The sequence below is a fragment of the Engystomops pustulosus genome, chromosome 7, assembly GCF_040894005.1.
Source record: "Engystomops pustulosus chromosome 7, aEngPut4.maternal, whole genome shotgun sequence".
NCBI lineage: Eukaryota > Metazoa > Chordata > Amphibia > Anura > Leptodactylidae > Engystomops > Engystomops pustulosus.
This window is the reverse complement of record NC_092417.1, coordinates 128,547,810-128,567,822: the sequence shown is the minus strand read 5'-3', so window position 1 is coordinate 128,567,822 and position 20,013 is coordinate 128,547,810. Positions and strand designations below refer to the sequence as shown.

Here is a 20,013-nt window from a genome sequence, read left to right as displayed (position 1 = left end):
TTAGAACACATGACCAGAGTCCGAATAGGAATCAGCAAAATATAGTGATAAAAAGTGCGGATAAAGGGGGGGGGATAGTAATCATGAATAAAGGTGATTACGACAAAGAAATGCTTAGGTTATTACAGGACGCACAAACATATAAAAAATTGAGAGGGGACCCTACCCAGATTTATAAGAAGGAGTTGGAAAAATTGGCTAATTGGGGCAAAGATCATGGTATCCTGAGTGAGAAAGAATATAGATATATAAATATACGGACCCCAAAAATCCCTGTAATATATATTTTTTGCCAAAGATACATAAAAGTGTGGATAACCCCCCAGGCAGACCTATAGTTTCGGGTATTAACTCGGTAACTAGTCGCCTGGGGGAATATATTGATTATTTTCTCCAACCATTAGTTAAAAATATGAAATCGTACCTTAGAGATTCGCAATATCTTATAGACCTGCTAAAAAATCTGGATCTTGGGAATAAGGATAATGTCATACTATGCTCATGTGATGTTTCATCACTGTACACGTCCATTCCACAGGACCTTGGAGTATCAGTGATTAAGGAAAGACTAGACCGAAGCCAAAACATGGAGGGGATAAAGAAAAAATTTATAGTAGAGGGTATAGATTTTTGTTTAAAACATAATTACTTTTGGTTTGATGACAATTTCTTTTTACAATTAGATGGGACGGCGATGGGAGCAAAGTTTGCCCCGTCGTTTGCGAATCTATATATGGAGAAATGGGAAGAGGAGTATATATATGGCTTAGGGAATATGTATAAAGAAAATATAATACTTTACAAAAGGTTTATTGATGATTGTATCATTATATGGAAGGGGGATGATGATACTTTGGATACTTTTATAAAATCTTTGAATAACAATCAATATAACCTAAAATTCACGTATGAGAAGGGAAACGATAGTATTTGCTTTTTAGATCTAGAACTCTTTAAAGAGGAAACAAAAATAAAGAGTAGAAATTACTTCAAACCCATTGACGTGAATAGCTATATACAGTTTGATAGCTGTCATTACAAGCCTTGGATTCAGAACATTCCCGCAGGACAGTTTAGAAGAGTGGAGAGAAATTGTATGAATAGAGAGGATAGGATAACACAATTAGAAATTGTTAGGCAAAGATTCAGGGAAAGGGGTTATCCCGAGAATTTATTAGTGAACAAAATGGAGGGCACCCTAAAGGAGAATACAAAATGTAAGGGAGGGGAAGAAGAGGATAAAAAGATTATGGAACCTATATTTATCACAAGATATTCAAAAGAGGCTTTAGGTCTAAAATCGATTATGCAAAAGTATTGGCGCATCATATGCGGAGATCCTGTTTTGGGTCGGGTGTTGCAATCAAAACCAAAAGTGGTGTTCAGAAAAGCCCCCTCATTAAAAGATTTATTAACTAACAGTTATATAAAGAAATCAAAACCAAAGGAAAAAAGGGAGTCATACGGGTTTCTACCATTGTGGAAGATGTAAACCATGTAGAGACACTAAGGGTAGTCGAAATGAAAGAGGAGAAAAGAACGTTGTAGAAATAAATGGTCAGAAAATAAAAATGCATGAACATATGAATTGTGATTCCTGTAATGTAATTTATGCCCTTAAATGCCCATGTGGCTTGGGATATATAGGGAGAACTGGACGAAAATTAAAAACCAGAATAGGAGAACATATTAGGAATATCAGAAAAGGGGTAATGACACACAGTGTTTCAGCACATTTCAAAAAAGCACATCAATCCAACCCGGAGAAACTACAATTTTGGGCAATTGAAAGAATATTTCCACATTGGAGGGGGGAACATTTAAGCACTGTACTAAGCAGGAGAGAGAGTCAGTGGATATATAAGCTGGGTACGTTAACACCAGGAGGTATGAATATAGACTTTGAATTAAAATGTTTTTTGAGAGACACATAAATATTTCTGCCTAGCAATATATCTATTGGAGTATAGGGATATGGTAGAAGTACTAGATTTCACTATATGCATCAAGGTCTATGGGTTTTGAGTGACACATCGTTTGAATGTGTCTAAGTAGAGTCAGTGATATATAAATTGGACCTAGTTCACACTGAAGCACTTCAACATTTGAATAGAGATATAGGTAGGGACCTAGTTCACACTGATATAGGTAGGGACCTAGTCCACATTGAAGCACTTTAACACTTCAACAGTGATATAGGTAGGGATAAAAAAAGCACTTTTACAAAAATATAGGTAGAAATGAATGAAGCACTTTATCTAATGCACTTTAATATTCGCTTAATATCATTATGGGTAGACGTAAAGGAATTTAGTTTTATAATGTAGCACTAGACATTAAGGATGTCTGTGATCACAGGTTGTAAAAATAGGAATATGTGCAAAATGTATTTGTAGTAATCTTTGTATTAAGAAAATATGTATATAAAAGTAAAAAATGTTTTTCTGTTATTAATACGCTAGAGTTTATACAACATCTCTAGCTCAACATCTCCCAGACACAATGAAAACAAAAGAAGGTTTTGTTTTTTTTCTCCAACTCCCTATGTAATGAGTGAAGCACATTTTTGGGTTAATTGGGTAATACCCACGTGACTTTGAATGACAGGTTGAGGGGCTTGGCTCAGCACTCCCTGTGATTGGAGGATAGTTTGAAAACAGAGATCGCCCTCCAGGTGGTTTGGAGAAACTAGCAAACATGGATTTTCTAGCCTGATGTGTATGTATGCTTAAAGTGTTTTCCTTATTTAGATACCTTGTTCAAATCAGATGTATTCTGTGTTCCTTGTTTTTTAAATGTATGTTTTTTAAATGTATGTGATTTATGTATGAAATTGCAAATTTATTTTATGGAGAAACAGTTTTGTATAAATAAAGCTAGAGGACGGACGCTAATCATGCCCCAGAAGAAGCACAGAGGCGAAACCCTGGGTCGGGCAAGGACTGGCGTCCTTGTGGAGTTATTTGTGATATGCGCATTTTTTATCTACATATGTGAGTAGAACTGGAAATAAAAGTTTTAAAAGTTTGAAACTGTCTACACTATGTCTGGATATGTCTCTTATATGCAGTGAGTGGAGGAGACTAGGACAGGAGTGAAAATATTGACGGTTTCTGGTCTGAATGGTGACTTATCCCTGAAAGTGATCCCTTGTGTTTGGTGCACAAATAAGGAGGAAACGTGCATGGATCGTCTTTTTCGTTTTTGAGCTCCGGTCACAAAAGAGTTTCTTCTACTGAAGTTTGGTACATGTTCTATTCCCACTAAAGAAAAGCAATGAGGATTTGAATTATGACTCGTATGTATATGTTCTACGAGTCTGGGTGCTCCACTGTCTGATCTCTTTTGTTCGGCAAATTACGTATCGCTTTGCCTATATAGAACCTCTTACATGGACAGAAATGATTTGTTCTGCATATGATGAAGTGTCTGATAGAAAGCCCACACATGTTATGCCCTTTGTCTTCATGAGCTGTGGCCAGTAATTACAATTGACGCATGTGAAACCGCCTTATGGTAGTGTGGATTTTAGCCAGTGATCCCTCTCGAGATTAAACCACTGGTCACTAAGTCTAATCGCAAGGTTTTCCTCCTGCAAGAGGTAATGAGGGGTACTCTGTCTATCATTTCTTTTAAATTCTTATCCTCTTCCAGGATGTGCCAGTTTTTAGCGTCTCGCGTAGGCTTCCTGTATAAGCATATCGCGGAAACCCTTAGCTCTTAATCTTATTTTTACGTCTTCTGCCTGTATGAGAGATCCCTCACGGGTACTGTTCGTGCGTCTCAGCCTGACAAATTGGTCATATGGCAGGGGCCTTCTTAATGTAATGAGGGTGATAACTTTGAAAATGGAGCAATGCATTTTTAGAGGTTGCCTTCCTGAAGACCTTGGTCTCTAAAACATCTTCCTTGACTTGGACTAGTACATCTAGGAATTTGAGGGTGTTGTTTCCTATATTGGAAGTGTGTTGTATTAAGGAAGTGGACCATTTCTTTAAATTGATCCTTCTCCTAGGGGGGGGGGGGCTTGGGGGAGAAACGGTAAAGGAGATACTAACTTGGGGTTCTTACCCCAAGTTAGTATCTCCTTTACCGTTTCTCCTACTTTATTCTTTGGGTCAGTGCGACTATGGGGATAACAAATTTGTATAGGATTTGTAATGTTTTCATACATTTACAAAAATTAAAACCTCCTGTACAAAATTTTCTTTTTTAAATTTTGCCATCTTCTGACGCCAATAACTTTTTCATACTTCAGTGGACGGAGCTGTGGGTGGTGTAATTTTTTGTGACTTTTGAAGGCGTTTTCATTGCTATAATTTTTAGGACTGTGCGGTTTTTTTTTATAAAACTTTTTACTGATGGCACATTGTAATGAATGAGTTAAAACTAAGTAGCCTCGGGTTGTCCGGTGTTACCGGTAAGCCTTTGTTGCAATATGCACAAAGACTTACCGGCTATGGAGAGGGCTCAGTCCGTGAGCCCTCTCAATGCAGCGCGATCCGACCGCCGCCGTGAATACACTGTGGGCGGTCGCGAAGTGGTTAACTTTGTCCCAGTGTGGGACATGAACAAGTGATCATTTGATGATTACAAATTGCAGCATATTACCATAGTCAGCCTATGCATTCGGTCACCATGGAAGTGGTCCTCAGGCAAGTACCATGACGGCAACATCTATAGTGTTAAATAGCCGCGATTGTGAGTATTAGCTGTTAGTGTTGGAATTTAAAAATTTACTTTAGAAGGAAAGAGGCTATGGATTAGAAATATAACATTACCACAGTCATGGTGCCTGGATCTATGAGTAAGGCTACATTCACACACACATACAGCAGCCTGATGGAGAGGAGGGGGGATGAGCACATGGACCCCCCCCCCTCTCCCTCCATATGGCTGTACAGATCATGCTCGATCTTTTCCCCATGTACGGTACATGTGCGTGGCACTGCACCGCCACAGAATTGCCATAGCGGTCTACACGGACGTATATTTCCGGCAGTATGATATACATCCCCACACAGCATGTATGAAAGGGGCCTAAGTTTCCCTGGTTTATCATGCTTGATTTTGATGGTAATTTTCCTTTAACATACAAACTGGCTAAATCTTCAAGGGGTTAAATGAAACATCCTTACCAACTGAAACACAAGCCGATCTTTTTCTTTATCACAAGTCTGAAAAATGACTCTTTCTGTGGGAGCTATGTAATCCACTGTCTGTAGAACTTCTGCAGTAAATAAAGTAGAAATAGTTAACATTTGCCATGTAACCTTTGAGTATACCAATTATTTAAACATCTGAAAAACCCATATAATTTATGTATACATTTTTAGACAAGTTTAGATACATACAAGTTACCCCAGCTGTGTTCAGTGTCGGACTGGAGTACCTTGGGCCCACCAGAGAAAAATTGGAGGGGGGGGGGGGGGCACTTCATGTAAACAGAAGAAATACCAGACTACTTCTAATTGAAGCATAAAACATGTAAATTTACTTGTACGGTATTAAACACGTTTGAGCAAATTTATTAGAAGCAAACATTAGACATTGCGGAGTGAGACAGACAGCCTTGTACTGCACCCGATTCATTACAGTGCTGGATAATAAATCTGGTGTATTAAAAATATGTCTAATTGTACCTCCTATTGGTGGGTTTAGATCATGCCAGAAAATATGCCAGATTATGACAAAGCCCATTTTGTTATACCACGCAAACGTGTATAAAAACTACACTGCCAAGCTCTGTCCGTAACTGCAGCACCCCAGACAAGCCCAGTACAGAAATACAGCACCAAAATAAGCTTCTTATAAACACTATACTATACAGCATAAATATGTTGTCAGAAACAAGCTTCGGAAGAGCAACTCAGATACATACTGTGTACAGTAAATAATTGTCCTTTCCATGAAACAATTATAATGCACAAGCCAGTATAGTCAATGCCCCCCAGAATAGACCCAGCACCCCAAGTATCCAGTATAGTCACAATCCTCAATTGTGCTTGTGTTATTCCTCTGGGTGTTACAATTTCTCCTGTCACTGACTGTAACACCCTGGCTGTGTACTGTGACTGTAGCTCATTAGAAGTAAGGGTAAAGCTATTCAAAAGCATAGGGTGTACAGTTGGTCACTGGAGGATCTCCCTTTCCTCCTAGAAAACGTATCAATGAATAGTGTCCTATTAATTGACCATCCAGAACAATTTCAACATTTTTATTGTATACTTTACTTCAATGTTCGCATATATAAATCAATCTTAATATACATCTTCAGACAAATAGATATTTGTTTTCTTGTACATTGTAGCTTGCAAGTATTACATTCATCCAGTGAGTGTATACATTGTAGCCACCTTTTTCTGAAATCGCAACACTCACTAGTTTGAAGACCTTTCGAGGGACATGCCCTCTTTCTCAGACACTGCGGCTGTGGCTCCATGTATGGCTGCGTACTGCGGCTGTGGCTCCATGTATGGCTGCGTACTGCGGCTGTGGCTCCATGTATGGCTGCGTACTGCGGCTGTGGCTCCATGTATGGCTGCGTACTGCGGCTGTGGCTCCATGTATGGCTGCGTACTGCGGCTGTGGCTCCATGTATGGCTGCGTACTGCGGCTGTGGCTCCATGTATGGCTGCGTACTGCGGCTGTGGCTCCATGTATGGCTGCGTACTGCGGCTGTGGCTCCATGTATGGCTGCGTACTGCGGCTGTGGCTCCATGTATGGCTGCGTACTGCGGCTGTGGCTCCATGTATGGCTGCGTACTGCGGCTGTGGCTCCATGTACGGCTGCGTACTGCGGCTGTAGCACCATGTATGGATGTGTACTGCGGCTGTAGCACCATGTATGGCTGTGTACTGTGGCTGTAGCTCCATGTACGACGGTGTACTGCAGCTGTAGCTCCATGTATGGCTGTGTACTGCGGCCTTAGCTCCATGTATGGCTGTGTACTGCTCCTGTAGCCCCATGTATGGCTGTGTACTGCGGCTGTAGCTCCATGTATGCCTGTGTACTGCGGCTGTAGCTCCATGTATGCCTGTGTACTGCGGCTGTAGCTGCATGTATGACTGTATACTGCTCCATGTATGGCTGTGTACTGCTGCTGTAGCCCCATGTATGGCTGTGTACTGTGGCTGTAGCACCCTGTATGGCTGTGTACTACCACTGTAGCTCCATGTATTATGTGTTGCGGCTGTAGCTCTAAGTAAAAGTCTTATCTTCTCCTAATAGGAGAAAATAACACAGCACAGGGAGATGCTGCAGCATGGTGAGTGTTGGGGAAATACCAGTATTTACTTTAAATCTGTCAACTTACAGACACGTTTTGATATGTCAAGTCTCTTTCATCTTCCATGATTTAGTCCGCCATGTTAGCATATTGAAGTCACCAGGACTTCTCTCTGCAGATTTAGCAATACAAATATTTTAGGTTCCATTCTTCATAAACAGTAGCCAAAACATTAACAGTGACCCCACAGAAGCCAAAATAATCACTATCCCCACACAGTACTCAATATACTAATGGTGTTCCCACAATAAGGCACAGTGCCAAATACAGTAGCCAATACTATAACCGCAATACTGTAGTCAACTTAGTCATTAGTCATAGTCATTAGTTAGACAAAGTGCTTCACAACAGCCATTATTGCAAAGCCTGAAAGAAACCCAGTTTATGCACAGTGCCCTCACAGCAGCCCAGTATAGTCATCCCCCAGTAGCCAACATAGTCACAGGGCCCACCAGCAGCCAGTAGATTCAAACCCCAACATACAATATAGTCACAGCCACCAGTATAACTACAGGGACCCCCAGCAACCACTATAGTCACAGGGACCCCCCCCATTAGCCCAGTAACCATTATATAGTCACAGGCACCCCCTAGTAGCCAGTATAGTCACAGCCCACCCCCAGTAGCCAGTATAGTCACAGCCCACCCCCAGTAGCCAAATTAACCACTATATTCCCAGCCCACCCCCAAGTATAGTTACAGCCCACCCAGTAGCCACAGTAACCAGAATACTCACAGCCCACCCCCCAGTACAGTAACAGCCATCTCATTAGCCAGTATAGTCAAAGCCCCCCCCCCAATATAGTCACAGCCCCTAAGTAGCCTCTATAGTCACCAGGCCCCCACCATTCGCTATTATAATCACAGCACCCCTACCATTAGATATTATAATCACAGCACTCCTACCATTAGCTAGTATAGTCACAGGACCCCCACCATTAGCCAGTATAGTCAAAGGGCCTCTGTAATTAACCAGTACAGTCGCAGGGCCCCCCCCACAATTAGCCAGTACAGTCACAGGGCCCCCGTAATTAGCCAGTACAGTCACAGGGCCCCCATAATTAGCTAGTACAGTCACAGGGCCCCCATAATTAGCCAGTACAGTCACAGGGCCCCCATAATTAGCCAGTACAGTCACAGGGCCCCCATAATTAGCCAGTAAAGTCACAGGGCCCCCACAATTAGCCAGTGCACTCACAGGGCCCCTGTAAATAGCCAGTACACTCACAGGGCCCCTGTAATTAGCCAGTACAGTCACAGGGCCCCCGTAATTAGCCAGTACAGTCACAGGGCCCCCATAATTAGCCAGTACAGTCATAGGGCCCCCGCAATTAGCCAGTAAAGTCACAGGGCCCCCGTAATTAGCCAGTAAAGTCACAGGGCCCCCGTAATTAGCCAGTAAAGTCACAGGGCCCCCGTAATTAGCCAGTAAAGTCACAGGGCCCCCACAATTAGCCAGTAAACTCACAGGGCCCCTGTAAATAGCCAGTACAGTCACAGGGCCCCCGTAATTAGCCAGTATAGTCACAGGGCCCCCATAATTAGCCAGTATAGTCACAGGGCCCCCGTAATTAGCCAGTATAGTCACAGGGCCCCCATTTTTAGCCAGTATAGTCACAGGGCCCCCATTTTTAGCCAGTATAGGCACAGGGCCCCCATTTTTAGCCAGTATAGGCACAGGGCCCCCATTATTAGCCAGTACAGTCACAGTCCCTCTAACCCCCCCAAACCCCCCTACCCCCGAGAAAGCAGTTTAGTCTTAGACCTCCCCCAGCTCATAGGGACTTCCCCCAGCTCACAGGGCCCCCCTTCCCCAGCAGAGTCCCAAGTCCGAGCAACTCAGTATGGTCCCGGTCCATAAAAATAGGTGTGCAGGCAGATGGATGCAGCATATCTGGCCGCGGAGGAAATCGCGCACGTGCCGGAAGTCTGTCATGGCGCCCGTACCTGCACTCCGCGGCGGAACTCCGTTTTGGAGTGTTACAGGAGAACTAATTAAGAGGAATCGCGCATGCGCTGGAAGTCTGTCATGGCACTCGGCACCGGAGCTGTATGGGAGAGCTAATTATGAGTTCCGGCAGCGGAGGAAATAATGCCCGCGCCGGAACTCAGTGATCCTGCCCACGCCGGCACTCCAGACAGAGCTCAGATGTAATACCTGACACTGCATAGGGGCCCACCGGAGGTTTCTCCGGTCCCCCCGGTGGGCGAGTCCGACGCTGGCTGTGTTTTTAGTTAAAAGGAAAAAACGCTTTCAAATGCCCACTGAAATAAATAGGAGGCAAAAGGAAAAAATCAACCAAAGCAATACAAGAAAAACCCGCAAACAACAATCACAGTTTTGGAAAGCGGGCTCAGCATGCGAGGACTAGGGAAATCTTCATACATGAAAGGCCAATATCAGGATCCTTCCACTTAATTTTGTATAACTAAGTCTGTTGCCAAAACAACCTCTATGCCTACAAAAGAGGTGGTTCAACAATCAACATAGAGATTCTTTACTGTAAGAGCAATGATACTGTGGAACTGTGTGCCAAGTGATGCTGAACATGTGCAGAAGGGGCCTGGAAGCCTTTCTGGAGAGCAAGAACATCACATCCTCTGGGGAAAAAACTTTTTGTAAATTGTTTCTGTTGATCCAGGAAGATATTCTATCATAGTATATAACATAGTATACAAGGTTAGAAAAAGATGCAAAACCATCAGGTCCAACCTCTAAGAGCTAAAGAAATGTTTTTTTTTTCCCATAATCTGATATTTCTGCTCTCCAGAAAGGAATCCAGGCATCTTTTGAACATGTACAAAGTATCCACCATAACAACCTCCCGTGGCAGAAAGTTCCATAGTCTTACTGTTCCAGTACAACCATTTCCTTTTTATATACTGGTTCCAAAAACTGTACACAATTTTCCATGTGAGGCCTGACCATGTGAGGGCAAAACTATGACTCTTGAGAATCTATTCCTCTCTTGATGCATCCCATAATTGTATCTGCTTTATTAGTAGCTGCCTGGCGTTGGTCACTAAAATTAGGTTAACCATCCACCAAAACCCCAAAGTCTTTTTCAGCAGCAGTTTTACTAAGTAATTTACTATTTAGAACATAATTGTAGCTTTTGTTTCCATGGCCCAAGTACATAACCTTACATTTATCTACATTAAACCTCATGAACCATTTCTCCGCCCATTCCTCCAGCTTCCACAAATCTCTCTGTAATATTATACTATCGGCCTCCTTAATAATTGCTTTATACAGCTTAGTATCATCTGTAAATATAGAAACCTGACTTTGTAAACCCACTATACGGTCAATAATAAAAAAAATAAAAGAGAAGGGGGTCCAATACTGATCCTTGTGGTACCTCACTGATAACAATCAACCCAATCTGAGAATGTGCCATTAATGATAACCGTCCATTTTCCCTCTGTTATCACTAAGCCAATTGCTTACCCAATTATACAAATTTTCCCCTTGTCCCAGCAGCTAAATTTATGCACCATCCTTTTTTGTGGCACTGTATCAAATGCATTGAAAAGTCCAGATAAACACCATTCACAGCCCCCCCTAGGTCCAGACTACAACTCTTACTTAGACCAAAGGTTTATATCCCAAACATTATATTGTACACAATATAACATAACAACATCATTAAATCCAGCACTCCAATCTACCCATCCCCTAGAGCTAATATTATCCTCTTGAGCTAATTATCTTGTTTGTTCTTTTCTTTATACAGTAGATCTATGGTACATGTATCTTTGCTTAACTGCCTCCCACGGGTTTCCCACTAGAATACTAGACAGCTTTTGGACAAATTACTTTGCAGGTTCAAATGTCACACACTATCTTGGAGCTACATAGACACCCTTCCTGCAAATCTATAATGCTTCCTACATGTTTGTTTCAGCAAGGCTAATTCAAATATCAAGGACTACTTCCTATTTACATATGTTGAATAGTCCTGTTCACAACTATTGTTCACACCATATGCGTTTCATCCTGCCCATTGTGTCAGCAGGACTCATCAGAAGTGAATATTGTCAGAGTTTCCTTCCATGCCTGCTCCTCCTCCCCCCTCCTTGTTTACTACTTAATTTCAACACATTTCTCATTGTTGATCTCGGCTTAGTTAGTCATGTAATGCCTATAAAGTATCTGACAGTCTGCATAGTCTCACATTGGCATCGCTTTAGCCGCATGTTTTTATGAAATAAATAATAAAAGTTGTATTTTAAATATTCCAGGTACCCAGGATCGCTTTTTGTTCCTTTTTTGTATATTGGCATCACATTTTTTGTACACCAGCCCTATGGAACAGAACCTGTCCTTAGGGAATCTTAAAATTTTAGAGAATTTACATGATTCTTTATAATGTCATACACCATGGGGTTTTCCTGGGTAAAGACAGCTAAAAAGTAGATTGGCCCTTTCGGCATCTCTCTCCACCACGATCCCTAGGTTATTCCTCAGAGGGGCCCAAACTCTCAGTCTCTTATCATTTATATACTTGGAAAATAAAATTAGGATTATTTTTCCTTTTCTTGGCAATATTTCTCTATTTCTTTATTTTTCTCTCTATAATCCTGTAACATCTCATCACTACCTTCTTGATTTAGCAACTTAAAGGCCTTATCCTTCTCGTTTATCACTCACCTTACTTTACTTGTTAACCACCATGGTTCCTTTTTATGCTTTTTCTCCATATGGTGTATATATGCATTTTTCACAGGACATTTTGTCACTTGTCACGCAACAAATGAGCCCACAACTAGCTCCGTCAACCAAAAAATACTAATGTTATGCCGCTGTAAAAATGGCGATAGTAGAACAAATGCAATTTTTTTCCATTCTAGTTTTTCTTCAATAAAATTAGACAAATATAAATGAACTATATAAATAAGGTATCACGGTAATCGTAGTGATCCTTAGAATAAAGATAATATACAATTTTTATGCTACAGTGAACATCCCCCCACCAAAAATGCTAAAAATACAAAACAAGAATTGAGGATTTTATTTTCCTCCACACATAAAGAGTTAATAAAATCTCTTCAATATGTTTTTTTTTTACAGTGCATCTCGTCTCCCAAAAAATAAGCCCTTATTTGTCCAAATTGCCCTCACAGTTCAGACAGCTATCGGGGAAAGATGGCGGATGTTCCTGACAGCCATCCATCCTGCCCCATGGATCAGAGGGGTTTTGGTTGCCCCCAGTCCTTGTTCTGACCACAATTCATGGGGAATCCAGCACCCTCACCCTGGTACAAGGTACCACCACCGCTGCCCCCAAGCCACAATAAACACATGGGTGGTTTTGATCTGCAGGTCAGGTGCTGACACCGTACAGCAGCCTACGGAAAAAGAAAATGTTACAAAAGTGCTGGCTGTGTACACTGTAAATCTCTCGCGCGCTGTTCCAATGCGCAGGTCCTGTCTTATAATTTCTCCATTTACAAGAGGCGGATATTAGGAAATTAATATTTGGACAAAAAGGACAGGGCCCCAGTACCTCTGGATTAGATGTTTCCATGTTTTGCCAGGAGAGCATTTTCCCCCTCGATAGTTTCATTGTGGGGTGTAGTTTGCAAACTGGTGGGTTTTATATGCCCATGTGGGGTACTTCTACACTCTGGAGAAATAGTTTTACACCTTTTTCAGGGTTATTTCATCCCTTGTAGAAATCCCGGCACTCGTTTTCTTCTCAAAGCTTGTAGGTTCATTAACGCATCATAAACAGCTACATCACAGTAATAATAGGACGCGTTTCAGCCAGTATCTCAAGCCTTTCTCAACTATGATGCGTTAATAAACCTACAAGCTTTGAGAAGAAAACGAGTGCCAGGATTTCTATTTTTCTGATTGTATATCGACTTGGTCCGGACCCTGGGCACCGTTGGAGCAGACTGCCGTCCACTCATATATATTCATTTCATCCCTTGTGGTTTACAAAAATTAGGAGTAAAAGTGACCTTTACAGGAAAATTTTCACCTTTTAAATTTTTAGGGCCTAATTGGATCATTTACCTGTAGTGGCAAATACACATATTACATATTGCTAAATTCTCTAAGGGGTATGCATTAAAAAATTAGGGTTAAAAACATTAAAAATGTATGTAAAATTTGGCTTCTAAAAGGCAAACATACCTCTTTTCTTAACACATTTATGGGGGTTATGTCCCCTTTTATTTCTTGTGGCTATAAAAAATTAGGGGTAAAAATTAAAAATTTTCATCTTTTTCCTTTTAGGGGCCAAATTGAATCAAACACCTGTAGGGGAAAATACACATATTACACCTTGCTAAATTCTCCAAGGGGTGTACTTTCCAAAATGGTGACACTTGTTGGGGTTCCACTCTGTTTTGGTACCACTAGGGCTCTCCAAATGCATCCTGACACATGTAAAGGATTTCTAAAATGCCCCTCTTTCCCTTTTGAGCTCTTCTGTGTACCTATGCAACATTTTATATGCACATGTGAGGCAATTCTACACTTCTAGTCTTCTAGTTTTACGCATTTCTGGGTGTTGTTTCATCTTTTATCCCTTTTGGCTTACAAAAATGATGTGTCTTTTTGGGAAAATTTTCATCTCTTTCCGTTTTGGGGCCTAATTGAATCAAACACCTGTTGGGACAAATAGGTGAGGGTGTTTAAAAAATGATGCCAAGTTAAAGATGTATGGGAAATGCTAGTTATCGAGTTATTTTGATGATGTGACCAACTTTCCAAAAAGTAGAAAATTTTTAATTTGGAAAACATAGTAAAAAAAAAACAAAAAAAAAAAAAAACGCCAAATTTCCGCTTATTTCATGAACATATTGATTAAATTTCTCAACCAACATGAAGTACAATGTGTCACGAAAAATCTATCTCAAAATCAACTGGATATGTTTAAGCGTTCCAAAGTTATAACCACTTAAAGTGAGATTTCAAATTTTTCAAAAAGGGCCATGTCAGAAAGGTGCCATTAAAGGGTTAAGGCCCCCCCTTGCTGCTGAAAATTTGCCCTCCTGAAGTTTAGAGTGTCCGTTGCCCCTCTACTAACCATCTTGGTAAAACTTAATATAAAAGCAATGATGTTGTGGTCACCATTTCCCAGAATTTCCCCTGTAATTTAGATTTTCTGTCAGGTCTGTTGGTTAGGATTACATTCAGCAGTACCCTCCCTCCTCCACTATTGTTGGCTCCTGGACTAATTGCGACAGGAATTTTTTTTTTTTTTTGTTGACAAAAACCTGCTGCCTTTGTAGGACCTGCGGGTTTCTTCCTCCAAGTCTATATCAGGGTAATTTAAGTCCCCCATAATGAGTACTTCACCATGTTTTGAGGCCGCATCTCTTTTACTTATCAGCAGTTCCTCTGCTGCCTCCACCTAATATCTTATTATTCCTTTTTCATCCCCTTATCTCCACCCATAAGAACTCCACATTTTCATTTTTTTCACCAATGATGACTGCAATATTAGGGGCCGGGAAGGAACTTTTCCCCACAGCTTGTCAGTTATGAAAATTTCAACTGTCAACATCGTATCAGCATCTTCATCAAACCTAAACTAGCAATATTCAAATAAATGGAAAAAAATGTATAAGGCACATTCACATCGTTAAAGGGAACCTGTCAGCAGGCACCTCATTTTCACTAAAGAAACCCATTACATTGCATTGCCTTTTCAGAACATTTGCATTACAAAATAATTGTGTGTCTTGACCTAATTGTGTGTCTGACAAAATCCTTCGGGGAGTCCCAGGGAATATACTGGTTTGGATGCATTTAAAAAAAACATGTGACTTGTCTGTGCTGCTCAAATCACTTCTTAGCTCCCAGTCTCCACCTTTCTGCTCCTGTATAACTCCTCCCTCCTGCTCTTTCACTCACACAAGGAAAGAACTCCTGACATGGTGAGCTGACATCAGTGGGGGAGGGAGGAGTTGTACATTAGCAGAAAGGTGGGGGCTGAGAGCTGAAGAGTGATTGAGCAGCACAGAAAAGATATTTTTAAATGCATACGAAAACATACACTGGGAATCACCAGAGGATTTTGTCAGGAGGCCAGGTAGATTAATTAGGTCCCTGGTGACAGGGTCCCTGTAAGGCATAATGATTCACTCATAAAAATCTAAGTTTACATTTTTACAGTGCATTATAAATCTTGATGTATGCCAGGGCTAGTGTTAAAAAATGTGTGTGTGGGGGGGGGGGGAAGGAGGGGGGGGAGGAGGGTTAGTACTCCCCCCCCTAATGTACTACAGACAAGATGTACTGTACATTTACCAGTGTTTAAAAGCTCCATCCCCAGAAATTTCTTGCACCTTCTCACACAGTATACAGGGTCCCTAGCTCCTGAAGTGCCCTGGCACCACAACTAACATTGTGCCCATCCTGCCCTCCCCTAGCACGGAGAGACTGGAGCTGCCATAGTGCCGACCACGAGGCAATCATCATCATCAGTAAACAATCCCCCATACCTGACAGCCCTGTAACAGGGGAAAGAGAAGGAGCCACAGGGAACCCCACAGGAATAACACCCTGGCTGAGGAGGGAAGGGGAAGGGGCAGAGGGAGACCGCTTAACCCCTGCTGCATCACCCTGCATTAACCCCCAGCAGCCCATACCTCTGAGATCGGAGCTCTCTGACATGCTGAAGACAAGTTTCCCGGGAAGTGTAGCTGGCTTGAACTGTGCACAGGTCAGCATTTTTAGGTACTGCATTTGATCCTGCGCCTTATACTCCAGTGCGCCTTATATATGAACCTAGATGTCTTAGCACGCATTTATTAGAGGTGCGCCTTATAAAAAAAAAAATACGGTACACTTCAAAATGGTGGTATTTAATATTCCATGCCGTGTACTGGGAAGCAGGAAAACATTCCAAATGCAGTGAAATTGCAGTGAAGGTTTTCATACATTTAAAAAAATTAAAACCTTCTGTACAAAACATTTTTTTTTATACTTTGGTATACAGAGCTTTGGGAGGTGTCGTTTTTTGCGACTTTTGCAGACGTTTACAATGTTATCACTTTTAGGACTGTACAACCTTTTGATCACATTCTATTGAATTTTTTATTTTTTTTAAATGGCATAAAAGTGCCATTTTCAACTTTGGTCGCTATTTTCCGTTACGATACAGTGAAAAACCTTTACTATATTTTGATAGATCGGGCATTTTCGGACGCCGTGATACTTAATGTGTTTATGATTTTTACTGTTTATATTTATATCAGTTCTAGAAAAAGGGGGGTGATTTCAGTTTTTATGGTTTTTTTATTTCAGTTTTTTTTTTTTGCTTTTATTTTTACTATTTTTCAGACTCTCTAGGGTAATTAAACCCTAGGTTGTCTCTGCAGCATGGCAGTATATGGGGATTTCGCTCCTCATTCACTACAATGAAGCAGCCTTGGCTCTTCGGAAAACCCGAGTCTGTCATGGCGAACAGCGGGAAAACACCCATGATCGGTGCTGGCACTGATTGCGGGTATTACCGGAAAGCCTTTGCTGCATATTGCCCGTGAGCCCTCTCCATGCACCTGCACCCGGCATGTACTATTACATCACATGTTGGTAAGGGGTTAAAGAAAATAGATGCAGCAAACTACCCTAAATGTGGTGTAGATAATTTGCTATATATGTTTTGGGGCTGTGTTAAACTGTATTAGGATTAATACAGGAAGTCTGCTCTATTATGCTTTGGGCGTTTTCCGATAACTAGTGTGCTAGGCCCGTTTATCAATTACAATTGAATAGATTTAACACGTTAGCGACGCAAGGCAATATAGACCGTCTTTTTCCGCGGGTACTTCGCACAAAAAGACGATCTATATCGTTATACATTGAAACAGTCATCATGTGTAAACACATGGTGACAAGTCCGTGACGACAGCTGTCACCGACAGTTGTCACCGACAGCTGATCGTCACGGACTTCGGGCCAGGGACCTATCACAGCTGTCCCTGCTCGACGATCACTGTGATTGGTCAGGGAATCCTGCCTGACCAATCACTGTTAAAGAGGGAGGGGAGAGCTGGTTCCCGGGTCTGATTCTGCCATATTTTGTGACAGAAGTGACAGGATCAGAGCCTGAACCGAAGCTCAGTGTGGAAAGTCTCCCCTCACATACAAATACCCCCCAAAACCCACTTCAACCCCTCAGCATCCCTGTTCCTTATCAGTGTTACAGTCGGAGCTGTCATTTTTTTTTTTTTTTGGTGTGATCAGGGCTAGTGATTAGGGGTAGTTATCAGGGCTGCTATATATCTATAGTGAGTAGGGTCAGCGATCAGGGATAGTGGTTAGGGCTGCTGAATATCTATAGTGAGTAGGGTCAGCGATTAGGGCTAGCGGTTAGGGATATAGAGATATATATATATATATATATACACACACATTACATTATATACATTATATATATATACACATTACATATACTTACACCTACACAGACCTTCAGCGTTTGTATCCCTTCCTGCGCTGACATTTAAGTTACTGTTTTTTGTTTTACGATAAAATTTAAAAATTATTTAAAAATACTAAAAAAATAATAATAATATTATATATATATATATATATATATATATATATATATATATATATATATATATATATATATATATATATATATATATATAAAAGTTTCACCAAAAAACTGTCCTCTACACATCTACACAAAATATAGTTTCTAGTTTTATAGATATAGTATCAGTTTAGTACTGTAGGGGTACATTATTACATATACTTACACCTACACAGATCTTCAGCGTTTGTATCCCTTCCTGCGCTGACATTTCAGTTAGTTTTTTGATTTATCATAAAATAAAAAATACTATAAAAAAAATTTAAAAAAAAATTAATAAAAAATTTAGTCTCTACCATGGCTAAACGGGTGTATTCTGCGGATGAGGCCTATGCCTACATGTGTTCAGATACAAGTGATGAAGAACACTTACTAATGTCCTCCTCTAGTAACAGTGATGAACCCTAACAAAGGCGCAGTAGGCAGTGAAGAGCGAAGAGCAGTCAAGTGACCCCAGTTGGGAGTCCCCAAATATGTTTTCTACCCAAATTCAAGCATTCAGTTCCAACCCAGGAATAAATATTAATACAGATGGGTACAAGGAACTTGATTTTTTTTTTCAAAAATTTACAGAGGAATTTGTAGACCTAATGGTTACACAGACGAATCTGTATGCAGAACAGTTTCTGGCCGGTCACCCCACATCTTATTATGCTAGAAGCCAGAGTTGACACCCCACTAATGCCACAGAAAAAAAAAAATCTGGGGGCTCTTTCTTAATATGGGACTTCTTAAAAAGCCTAACATCTGTATTAGTCCAGTGATGTTTTATACCACACAACAATGTACAGGGAGAAAGTCCCGCAGTTGGTACAAAAAGGTTGCAGTGCATTTAGTGCAAACTGCATTGTATAATTCCTTTATTATTTACCGCAAGACCTGGCAACAAATAACTTACTTGGCATACCAAGAACAAGTAATTAAGCAATTACTGTTCCCAGAGGGTGAAGAGGGTTAGAGCACATCCCATACTAGTCACGCCAGCAGAATTGTGCCAGGACAACATTTCCCATCTGAGATACCCCCCACAGAGAAGAAAAGATGGCCATACAAAAATTGCCGTGTGTGCTACAAGAAGGGAACACGCAAAGATACGGGTTATCAATGAGACACTTACCCAGATAAGCCAGGGTTGTGCATCAAAGACGGTTTCCGCTCTTACCATACCATTTGTTATTTTTACAAGATCCTGAATAAACATGCCCCAAATTTCATTGCAATGTTGGCCATTTACAAATTGATATTATACCTAAAATTTAAAACCACATTTCATTTCATTATACCCCTAAATGAATACAGAAGGAACAAGTGTTCTTCACAAGATATGCAAATAGATTTTGCCTGGATCTAATTTTACTAGCCCCAAAAACTTTCATTATACCCTTAGATCAGTGACGGCAAACCTTTAAGAGATAGAGTGCCTAACCTACAACTAAAACCTACTTTTATGTTGCAAAGTGCCAACATGACAGTAGTAACCTATCGATCCCAGCTGTATCACAAGTTTCACGCAAAATAGGCTTGTGTCCTGAAGGCCATTTTAGGCTGTGTCCTTAAAGGAAACCTACCACAGCAGACCACCCTGTAGGCTATTTAATACTGATGCCGGCACATACTTAGGCACGGCGATCGTTGGTTTAACTAAAAAAAGGTTTTACTTACATATGGAAATAGCCCTCCGGTGCTACCCCTACGTCATCTTCGGAAGGGAAATGCCTTCCAATCTTTAATTATTCCCGCCTCCTTCATTGTAGCCGTCCTCCTTCAGGTGCCGAGAGCCGTGACGTCACCAAGCTCTCGGCACCTATTGCGCACGCGCAAATACTAACTCTCACACAGCCGGACGGCGATAGGTGCAGAGAGCTTGGTGACGTCACGGCTCTCGGCACCTGAAGGAGGACGGCTACAATGAAGGAGGCGGGAATAATTAAAGATTGGAAGGCATCTCCCTTCCGAAGATGACGTAGGGGTAGCACCGGAGGGCTATTTTCATATGTAAGTAAAACATTTTTTTTAGCTAAACTAACGATCGCCGTGCCTAACTAAATTATGTGCAGGCATCAGTATTAAATAGCCTACAGCGTGATCTGCTCGCATGATTTTATCATGCGGGCAGTGGTAGGTTTCCTTTAAGGTGTTAATATCAAGAACATAAACAT

At 41.1% G+C, this 20,013-nt stretch overlaps 1 protein-coding gene across 4 annotated transcripts in view; it reads right to left on the bottom strand.

The window, feature by feature from the left end:
• DUS2 (dihydrouridine synthase 2) overlaps positions 1-20,013 on the bottom strand; it is a 301,883-nt gene that overhangs the window by 198,592 nt on the left and 83,278 nt on the right. For 3 of the 4 annotated variants that reach the window (XM_072117777.1, XM_072117780.1, XM_072117778.1), the window contains one exon: positions 5,139-5,230. The exons of the other annotated variant lie outside the window; for it this stretch is intronic. In XM_072117777.1, coding sequence (XP_071973878.1) covers positions 5,139-5,230 — 92 coding nt within the window. The remainder of the gene's footprint in view (positions 1-5,138; positions 5,231-20,013) is intronic. 4 annotated transcript variants of the gene reach the window in all.